The 10708-nt window shown below is 42.9% G+C and overlaps 1 protein-coding gene and 1 long non-coding RNA gene across 6 annotated transcripts in view; one reads left to right on the top strand and one right to left on the bottom strand.

The window, feature by feature from the left end:
• The window catches only part of GNL3L (G protein nucleolar 3 like), a 29062-nt gene extending 20192 nt beyond the window's left edge, over positions 1–8870 (bottom strand). The window contains exons 1-2 of one of the 5 annotated variants that reach the window (XM_019436656.2): positions 8714–8870; positions 6414–6554 (exon numbers count right to left, since the gene is read on the bottom strand). In XM_019436656.2, coding sequence (XP_019292201.1) covers positions 6414–6432 — 19 coding nt within the window. In that variant the 5' untranslated portion in view covers positions 6433–6554; positions 8714–8870. The remainder of the gene's footprint in view (positions 1–6413; positions 6555–8713) is intronic. The other 4 variants (XM_019436655.2, XM_019436654.2, XM_019436652.2 and 1 more) reach the window with 4 other exon arrangements.
• LOC109259220 (uncharacterized) lies at positions 8093–9525 on the top strand. Its single transcript, XR_002076602.2, has 2 exons — positions 8093–8433; positions 8613–9525. It is a non-coding gene; the product is annotated as an uncharacterized LOC109259220 (long non-coding RNA).
• Positions 9526–10708: the final 1183 nt, after the last annotated feature.

Consider the following 10708-nt stretch of genomic DNA (forward strand, 5'->3'; position numbering starts at 1 on the left):
ATGGATAAAATATTTGAGGCATTATTTTAATGCAAACTGAAATAATGCTTATGGGAATTCTGTGAAAAGTGACCTGAGTGCATGCTTGTGACTCCTCTCTCTCCCCTAAGTTTTGGCTGGGGGCAACTCACCAATTGCCACACCAAGCTGAAGTTGGGTGCTGACAGCATGGGAAGGTAATCTGAGGAGTCCCAGGTGGCTAAGCCAAGGCAGATACCCTCAGCACACAGGGAGAGAACGGCTCCTTCCTGCTGATCCTGCTCTGGCCATCACCTCCAAAAGGACTTGCCCTATTTAGCCAAACTGAGGCCTCCATTGGATATAAGGAAGCGAGAGCTCACCTTCTTCAATCACATCTAAACAAAGCCCAAAAACTTAAGAGGCCTCACCCTCTTCATGAGAAGTCCCATCTGTCATCCTCATCACAGCTGGCCTCTTGAGAAACAATGGCTTCCTAATTCTTACCACCTGCAAGGAAGCTAAAGGAATTACTAAAGGGGGAAGTTCTGGAAGGTCAGGATATATACAAACAAATATAGGGGCAGCTTGGGATTACCAGAGAGAGGCTCCCCAATCACATAAGGTGGTTCACACCAAAGCAGAGTTAACAAAGGAAACAGAGAATTTAAATACTATTGTAAATTCTTAAGGAGATTCAAGAAGATACTTCAAAAGAACTGTAAGAAAAAAAAATTCCCAAAATTTGATATTAAATAAAAATTCAATAGATGTAGTGAAAAACAGCACAGACATCATTAACAACCAAACTAACAAGCTGGAAGATCAAGGGAAGAGCCTGCTTAAAACAAAACTCTAAAGAAATGGAAATTCTGGGTAAAAATATAAAATGGAGAATAGACTCAGGAGAGCTAATATCTAAATAACAGGAGTTTCAGAATGAGAAAAAGGTATAAATGAGAGGCATTTGTTTTTTTTAAATGATAGATGAAAGTTCCTTAAATTGAAAATAGGCTTGAGGTTTCAGATTAGAAAGACTCATGGAGCAGCAAGATTAACAAAAAAAGACACATCATAGGCATACTCTGATGAAATTTCTCAACTCCAAGGATAAAGAGAAAATCTTATAAACTTCGAAACAGGAGTTTCCAAAGAAGTGAAGAGAAGCAGACAGCCTTCTCAAATCTACAACTCTGAACATTTAAGACAGAAAAACAATTACAAAGTTCTGAAACAAGACACAAGCTGAATTCCTATACCTAACCTTCTTTTACATAAAGGTGAAAGACATTTTCAAATGTGCAAAGATTATTAGCACCTGAATTCGTGTAAAACTATAGCTGACCCCTGAACAACACAAGTTTGAACTCCATGGATCCACTTATACAGATTTTTTATATAAATACAGTGCAGTACTGTAAATGTGTTTTCTCTTCCTTATAATTTTCTTAACATTTTCTTTCCTCTAGCTTCCTTTACTGGAAGAATACAGTATATAACACATTCAACAAAATACATGTTAATCGACTGTTACGTTACTGGTAAGGCTTCTGGTCAACAGTAGGCTATTAGTAGTGAAGTTTTGGGGGAATCAAAAGTTATGTGTGGATTTTTGACTGCATAGAGGCTTGAGGCCACTAACCCCCAAGTTGTTCAAGGGTAAACTATACTTGAGGAAGTAAACCAGTAAAAATAAAAATTAACTCAGATAAAGGTCTCAAGCTAAAGGAAACAAATAATAATAGGCAGAAAATCTATTAAAGCTTTAAGTTGAAAAAATAACAGAAAAACCATTAAATCTTTTAAAATGCTACTAATGTAGCTAAGAACTGTAACACATATTTAGAAAAGATTTTTAAAGTCCAGGAAGCATATCATAAGGAAATAGCTCAGCATCAAAGTATCAAATCACTTCAACAAAATCCTGGAATCAAGCAATAGGGGTTGGAAAAGCAAAATCACGCAAGCATGCTTAATGTCTTACTTTGGAAGGGCAGGATAAAAATAGTTATTATTTAATTTTGGTAAAGTGACAGAGATATTCAAGTTTAATTATGTTTGATATAAACATGAATGCAATTACTACCATAACCTTAATTACTGGTGGAGGATTTTTTTGAGCTTGAAAAGTAAATAAATAAGGGACTAAGAGGAAACAAACAAAAAATATAAAATAATATGGCAGAAATTAGACCAAACATATGATGAATGTTAATGGATCAAATTTATCTGTAATAACAACAACAACAACAACAGACCTCAAGTCTCCTTTTCTTTCAAAGTACTCATGTTGCAATGAAAAGAATGTGAGGTTGGGAATGAACCAGGACTGGCCATTTTACTCAACAATTTCCATCTGCCTAACTTCCCTAGAAACTGGGGCCCTGTGCTGGATACAGGCACACAATAAAAGAAAATATATCACTTAGTGAAGGGGAAAACATCTGCTTCAGAAGGGAGAAGGAAGGCAGGAAGAGAGAATGCAAAGTGAAGAAGAGAGGAAGGACACAGTCATCACTCACAGCACCGCAGCACTCAAGGAGCCATGGTTAACCTGTCTTGTAACAGCTTCACAGAGAAAACAACTATCACTTTGTAGACAGCCAGAACCAGACCTAGGTTTCCATTCTGGCTCAACAGCTACCTAGCTACATGACCCTGAAGAATTTTCTTAAGTCTCTGTAAGCCTCAACTTTTCCACCCACCACTACTTAAAGGCAGATCTCTCACCCTAATTCTTCCATCTCTCCTTGGAAACAATTCCCCAACCTTCTGCCTTAATGGAGACTCAGCTCTCCTGCTTCACCTTCCTACCTCTGGAAAGGTGGCTGTTGTTTCCTCAGGTACACGAATACTTTGTGGGCCAAAAGGTGGAGGAGGTGTCCTCTGGACTCACCATTGGCAAACTAAAACTACTTCTCCTTCTTGTTAAAACAAAGAAATGAAAAAAAAAGAGGGGGAAAACCCTGCTCTTTTTGAGACTGCTACTATCCCTGTCACCTGAGTCACTTTTCCTCATTTATTGACACACCTGGTGCATAGCTTTACTTTCAATCTGACTCCTGCCATCATCAACCTGGGTAACTTTGGTGACCCCAGGGCCCCTGCCAATATGGGTTTCACACTTCCTCAACATCCCCACTCCATGAAGTCACCTGCCTACCCACTGCAGTGGTGATGCCTATGATCATCATCTGTAACTGACTGGACTTCACAAAGCAGTCTCAAACATCCCTCTCAGTCATCTTCAAGCTCATTTGTTCACCCCCTAGAGTCTTCCAAAGTGAAGTCTCCACTCTGTTCCTTATTCATCAGCCATACCCCTACCCTCCCTGCGCAGCACACATTCGTCTGTCATTACAATGGATTACATACCTGTGCCACCAGCCACAGGCAGCTATAAATCTTTTAATGTTTATTTATTTTTGAGAGAGACAGAGACATAATGCGAGTGGGTTAGGGGCAGAGAGAGAGGGAGACACAGAATCCGAAGCAGGCTCCAGGCTCTGAGCTGTCAGCACAGAGGCCAACACGGGGCTCAAACTCACAAGCTGTGAGATCATGACCTTAGCCAAAGTCAGACACTCAACTGACTGAGCCACCCAGGTGCCCTGGCAGCTATAAATCTTTTAAATGAAAAACACATCCTCCTTTTTAATAACCATTCAAAAATGTACAATTAAAATTGTATTTGACCACTCCTTGTAGGGCTCCTCAATAACCTCCCCAGATTTAATCATTATCATTACCATTTGGGTCCAAGGTATGACTGAGAGCGAGGGTGGCTACACCATGAGGCACCTCCCCTATCTTCCATTGCAGTCATTCCAGTTAGTATGATCATTACTTTAGCTGCAATTTACCAAAGTCTGTGTTTTGTGAATACATGTAAAGGTTTTGTTTAATATTCACCATTTTTCCCACTCAGGTAGAACAATATGATTGTTCTGTAACAGGTAATAAGTCATATGGTTCCAAACTAAAAAGGTGTATTTTGAAAGGTCTTCCACACTTGTCCCTAACCACCGCACTCTCCTCACTGCAACAACCACTTTATCAGTGCAAATGCAAATACATATAATCTTATTTCCCCCCATTTGCTCCCACTGACAATAACATAGTATGTCCTCCTGTTGACAACTTGCTTTTTTCATTTAACAAATAAATATTGGAGATCTTTTCATCTAATATTTTTTCCATACAATATTCTCTATATATAATCTTTCCATATAATACTTCATTTATTTTTTATTATAATACTTAATTTCTTTTAAACTGCTAGGGTTCTTTTGTATGCATACACTCCACTTCATTTAACCAGCTAATTATTGTCTTTTCCATCAGTATCAATAATTTTATTATCATCTGGTATTTGATATTCTTAAAAGTATAATTAATTTTGTTCATTTTTCTTGTGTTGAAAAAAATGATTATTTACTTTTGGTATTCACATAACCACAGTCTGGTTCTTGTTGAAATTTTTGTGTGATATATAAAGTAAATGTACTGAATTTTTTTTTCACCAAGCCCACATAGGCAGGGCCACCATTCACACAGAATATGGGGTCACTGGGTTGCATAATTCTTGTCCAGTCTATAATGTCATTTTCTATGTGGACTACAGCAAGATAAAGGCAGGAAGCACAGAACCAAACCTGCCTTAATGCTCTTGCCTTCCCTCTTATAAGGGAGAGTCCATGCATCACATTTGTCTTCTCTCTCTAGGCTATAAAAGAACAGTGGTAGGAGGAAGAACTGAGTTAGTACACTGAGACATTCTAGTGCCTGGCACACAGTAAGTACCAAACAGCTATGCCTGGTCATGCTGGGTCCTTGGGACACAAAGATAAACGAAATGTGGGTGAGAAGTTAACAGCACAGTGTAGGAGACAGACTCAATCACACAGTGTCAATAGTTCCAGTTCCTGTGGGTGCAGATGGTAGAAACCAAGGGAGGAGCTTAATGGGAGAGATTCCTAGAGGAAGTGATGTGTAAGTTGAAATCTGAAAAACAAGCAAGGGTTATCCAGTTGAAGAATGAGGAAAAAGGGAGGAAAAGAGTCTCAAAGGCAGAAAGAACAACAATTTGTCTCCACTGTCTGGTATATACTACTATTCACCTCAGATCAAGTCACTTAACCTTGTTGAGCCTGTTTCCTCAACTGTAAAATGGGAATGGGGGATAAGGGGAACACTACCTCCAAGAAGTTAGTAAGACAACAATGATACCATACATAAAAGACAAGACTAAACAATTTGGTATGTTTGACACATAATGTTACACTAGTTTCAGGTGTACAACATAGTGATTCCACAAAACAAGTCTATGTCTATGCATTATGCTATGCTCAACACAAGCATAGCCACCATCTGTCACCATACAATGGTACTACAGTACCACTGACTATATTCCCTATACTGTACCTTTTAATTCCATGACTTATTTATTCCATAACTGAAAGCCTGTATCTCTCACTCCCCTCACCCATTTTTCTCATCCCCTCATGCCATACTGAGCATTTTTTAAAAACAGAACTACCCTATGATCCAATAATCACATTTCAGAGTATTTACCCAAAAAATACAAAAACACTAATTCGAAAGGATACTTGCACCCCAATGTTTATAGCAGCATTATCTACAATACACTAGCCAAATTGTGGAAACAGCCCAAGTGTCCATCAACTGATGAATGGGTAAAGATGTAATGTATATATACAATGGAGTATTACTCAGCCATAAAAAAGAATGGAATCTTGCCATTTGTAAAAACATGGATGGAACTAGAGTATAATGCTAAGCAAAATAAGTCAGAGAAAGACAAATACCATATGATTTTACTCCTATGTAGAATTTCAGAAACAAAACAAATAAGCAAAGTTAAAAAAAAAGAGACAAACCAAGAAATAGACTCTTGGGGCATCTGGGTGGCTCAGTTGGTTGAACGTCTGACATCAGCTCAGGTCATGATCTCACAGTTCATGAGTTTGAGCCCTGCACTGGGCTCTGCACTGACAACACAGAGCCTGCTTCAGATCCTCTGTCTCCCTCTCTCTCTGCCCCTCCCCTCTGTCTCCCTCTCTCTCTCTGCCCCTCCCCTGCTCTCTCTCTCTCAAAAATAAACACTAAAAAAAAAAAAAAGAAACAGACTCCTAACTAAGAGAATAAACTGATAAATAAGAGAATAAATAAGAGAATAAACCAAAGGGGAGGTGGGTTGGGGGCATGGGTGAAATAGGTGATGGGGATTAAGGAGTGTACTTGTCCTGGTAAGCACTGGGTGATGTATGGAATTGTTAAATCACTATATTGTACACCTGAAACTAATATAACCCTCTATGTTAACTCTACTGGAATTAAAATTTTTAAAAGATAATAATTTTTTAAGTTGCCATGAAATACTACAAATATTCATTAAAGCTTAGCATTGAGAGGGGGTAGTAAAAGAAACTCACTGTGTCTATGTTTCATCATGATGACTGACTTGAAAGCAGGTAGGTTCAAATCTGCAGGCTTTCGTCCTGTCAGAATGGAAGAAGAAGCAATGTGAAGACAGAGAGGGGAACCACAATTCCACAAGCTCCCTTCTGAGCCCCCTGTAGGCAAAATGAAATGTTAAAGAACATGATAACAAAGTCCTAACAACTAGAGGAACCAGAAGGGGCTATAATGGAGTTGGGGCCTGGTATAGCTGAATCTACACAGGGAAGGCAGCATCATACTACCCAAAAGGAGGCTATACCTAAACGCCTCTTCCTGGGTGGAGTCACTGCCTTGATGTATCAGATGGGGTCCTTGGCCCTCAATCCTCCATCCTGTAATATTATATACCCTAGTACTAAACTTCTCTATGCTGAGGGGAGAGGGTATACAAGGACGACCTGTTTCTGTATATGATATTAATAGTATCTCTTTTCCCAAGTAGAGGGTTCTATGTCTGATCTACCCTGGAAGTGGGGGAAAGACAGATACCAGAAGTCTACCCTAGGGGAAAGGGACCTCAGAACAATACTTTTAATCTGTGTTTATGTTATACTGAGGCCAAGAGGTCAGTGAAAAATCTTGGGGGCAGGGAATCTATACCTGCATGTATGGGTTGGGATCAGTTCCTTAGTGAATGGGGGTGAGGAGATGCCTTCTGTTGTTCTACTATGGGGTGCAGAGCAACTGGGAAAACCAGCACAGTGGTTGTGTGCATCTCTGGTGCATGGGAGAGAAGTGAAGGTCTGTATATTTGTAAGTGGTCAGGGAGGAGTCCTGGGTCTCTTTGCCCTGCGGAGGGCTGGGGTGAGGGGGAAATGATGTGCCTGTTTCCACTACAAGGTGACATTAGTTGCCACACTAATGAAGGGGGGGAATCATGCAGCTTTGCATGAATGGGGTCTGCACTTTGCCTGTAGTGGGCTATTCCGGACCCTTCCATGGGAGGTGGGATGGGGGACGATGTGTTTATCTTTTAAATGGGTTGAAGTCAGCATTGTGCTAACACTGAAGGGAATAGGACCTCTAGTTCTCCATACGGGAGTGGCGGGTAGGGACACAGCTGTAAGTTCAGTGGATCAGCCCTTACACTTTGGGCAGGCAGGGGTGTCTGTGTTTTTATCCTGGATGGAGAAAGAGATCTGAGCTCCTCCACCTTGGGTAAGGGGGGAGCCCATCTGGATCAAAGGTAGGATGATCGGTGATGTCATTGCCTCTCAACACTGCGGGGAGGGGGACCTCCACCTCTCTGCTCCCTTGGGGGTCTCTCCTTGCTACATTTGGTGATTCTAAATCCTTGAGGGAAGAGTAGGAGAGGGATGATCTCTCAAATCTGAGCCCCTCTACCAGGGGACGGGGGAAGGCGGGCACCAGGGGCAGATCTGACAGCATTCCTGGGTTATGGTCTGTTTCTCTTTGCGGCGGGGCATTTGGGGAGCTGGGCCATTACAAATTCGGTAAACCAGTGCCTCCTTATGGGGTGGGGGGAGGAGTCAAGTCTTATTTTCCACAATGGGGTCTCACTCTAGCCAAGGTGAGGAAGATCTGCGTGTTCTCTAAGGGCTGAGAGGTATGCCTCAAACCACTGAAGAGGGGTGATCTAACATCTCTGCAGTAGCGGGGGCGGGGCTTCTGCAACTGGTTACAAGGGGGCTAGGCATGGAAGTCCCCTAGCTCTTCTACCTCGGTATATTAAACGTTTCTGAGCTCCCCTGTACTGGTGGTCCAGCCAGGGTAGGCGGGAGTGGACGTGTGCAGAGGGAGTAATACACCAAAGCCTCTGTCCAAAGGGAACTGTTGCATCAAGGCGGATCTGTGCGCCTTAGCGCCGGTAAAGGCCTGAGTCGCTCAGCTTTTGGGGGAGGGAGGTATGTCTCTATAACCGTGGGATCGATGTCTCCACACGGAGACGCCTGTCTACCCTGAAGGGGTGCAGAATGGGGCCTCGCTATCCTGAAGAGAGGAGGACACTCGATGCTTCTCCACACAAGTGAGGTCTGTGACTTTCTACACAGTATGTCCAGGGCTCTACATCTGCCTAGATGGGGTGAGGCCGTGCCCCTCTACCCAGCAAGAGTGCATTTGGGCACATGCCCATGTGCGGAGCGATCCCTGTCCCTCACCTGGGCCCTTCTACCCTGGATGAGAGCTGGTTCTCTACCTCTCTATTTCAGAGTGGAGGACTCCTCCAGTTTCCACCTCAAATACACGAGCCTTAACGCGCGGCTGGCTGGGAGAGTGCTCACAACGAGAAAAGAGGAGAGTCGTCCCTTACCTCCACTTCCGGCGGGGATCAAAGAGGAGAGAATGGCACTACGATGCGGTTGGTTGGCAGGCTGAGCTAACGCGGATAGGCTCCAACTTCCGGATCCCAGCCTTACGGCGCCGGTCCGCCCGCCTTGCTTCGGATTGACAGCTCGCGCCCGCCCATCCCTATTCCGCAGGCGCGCTGGTCCCGCCTCCCAGCTTCCCTGTGCGGTGAGAAAAGAGCCGAGAAGGGGTAGGCGGGGGACCGAGCGGCCGGGTCGACTAGTGTGGCCATATAACTTACTTGTAAGCCAAGAGCTTGTCCGGTGACCTCTGCCTGGGTCCAAATATGCGTGTTCCCGAATTTTAGTAACCAAGCAATCACCATGACCGCATCATACAAGGGTGGGGGTCAGTCCCTTTGTCTACAAAGGAAGATGGCGACGGGCTGGGTGTGAGAAAATGGCCGCCTAGGTCACATGTTTTGCCGAGTGCTCCCCACCTAAAAGTGACTTGGTTAGCCGTTCCCAACTTCTTCCTGGCTTGTAGGGTCCCAGACAAACCCTGAGGCAGCCGCTCCCAGCGCTTTCTGCCGAAGGTCAAATGCATTGTCAGGCCCAGGAGCTGGACAACTGGAAGCCTCTCCCACCCGTTTGCCCTCTTCTCCTCCTCCTCTCTCCTTATCTTTGGCGCCAGAGCGGCAAATGAAGAAGGGAATGAATGTATATCTCTGAAGTGGGTACAAATAAGGATTTCTTTAGAAACTATCTTGAGAAGCTCCTGACCTGGCTGGAGAATGAGGTCTCCCCTTAAAAATAGTAAATATTAGTCTGACAATGACTTCTTTGTGATTATTTAATTGCAGCCCCTTCTTTTCCTCAAACCTAAACTTTGGGGGTGGGGCCAAGCCCCCAGTACCTCGGGTGTGTGTTCCTTCACCTCAAAAGTATCCAAGCAGAAACTGATTCCCTCTGTCTACTCCTACCCCTTACATATGCACTACTCACTGTGCCTACACTAATGGAAGTCTTCTAACCTCTCACCCTGGAGACACACAAAACTCTGCACCCCAAACCAGCCCTCACCACCTTGACCCTTCCCCCTGCATTAGCAAATTCTTCCTGTTTAAGACCTAACTCTGGTCACTTCTGTGACCTTTCACAGCTGAGTTAGAAACTCAGAACACCTTTCTGCACTTATCTCTTAATACTGTAATCATTTATATGGCTGCATCTCCACACAAATGGAAATGCAGTCTCACTTCCTGAGACTAGGGGCCATATAGATAGGACTGGGAAATTTGGCTCACCATAAAGAGAGAAATAAAACTGGATCCTGACTTGTTTCCACATAAGATAGTGAAGAGTATCTTTGTCACCCACAACTGGGGAAACACTTTTTCAACAAAGTCCCAAATGTGCAAACTATAAGGGGAAAATGCAATGAAATCTTTGATAAGAATGAAAATTGGTGTTACTACTTCGGAAAACAATTATCAAGTTATCCGGAATAGTTAAAGATGGGCCCTGGGACCCAGGAATTCTACTGGTAATGATGTATATAACCTCTAGACTCTTAGAGAAATTCTTTTTTTTTAATGTTTATTTTTGAGAGAGAGAGACAGAGACAGGTGAGAGTGGGGGAAGGGCAGAGAGAGACACACACAGAATCCAAAGCACCCTCCAGGCACTGAGCTGTCAGCACAGAGCCCTACTCTGGGCTCAAACTCATGAACTACAAGATCATGACCTGAGCTAAAGTCAGACACTTAACCGACTGAGCCACCCAGGTGCCCCTGTCCTAGAGAAATTCTTAAGCATATGCACAAGGAGGCATGTGCAAGAAAATTCATTGCATAACTTTGTAATAGAGAAGAAATATCAATCTAAAAGTTCACCAACAGAATGAATAAATTGTAGTACAGCTATACAGCAGCAAAAAAATGAAACAGAGTTGCATATATCAACCCAGATAAATTTCAAAAACACAGTGCTGAGATAAAATACAAATTGTAGAAGGATAT

This window comes from Panthera pardus, unplaced genomic scaffold (genome assembly GCF_024362965.1).
Source record: "Panthera pardus isolate Hobbes unplaced genomic scaffold, ASM2436296v1 HiC_scaffold_27, whole genome shotgun sequence".
In the NCBI taxonomy this organism is placed as follows: Eukaryota; Metazoa; Chordata; class Mammalia; order Carnivora; family Felidae; genus Panthera; species Panthera pardus.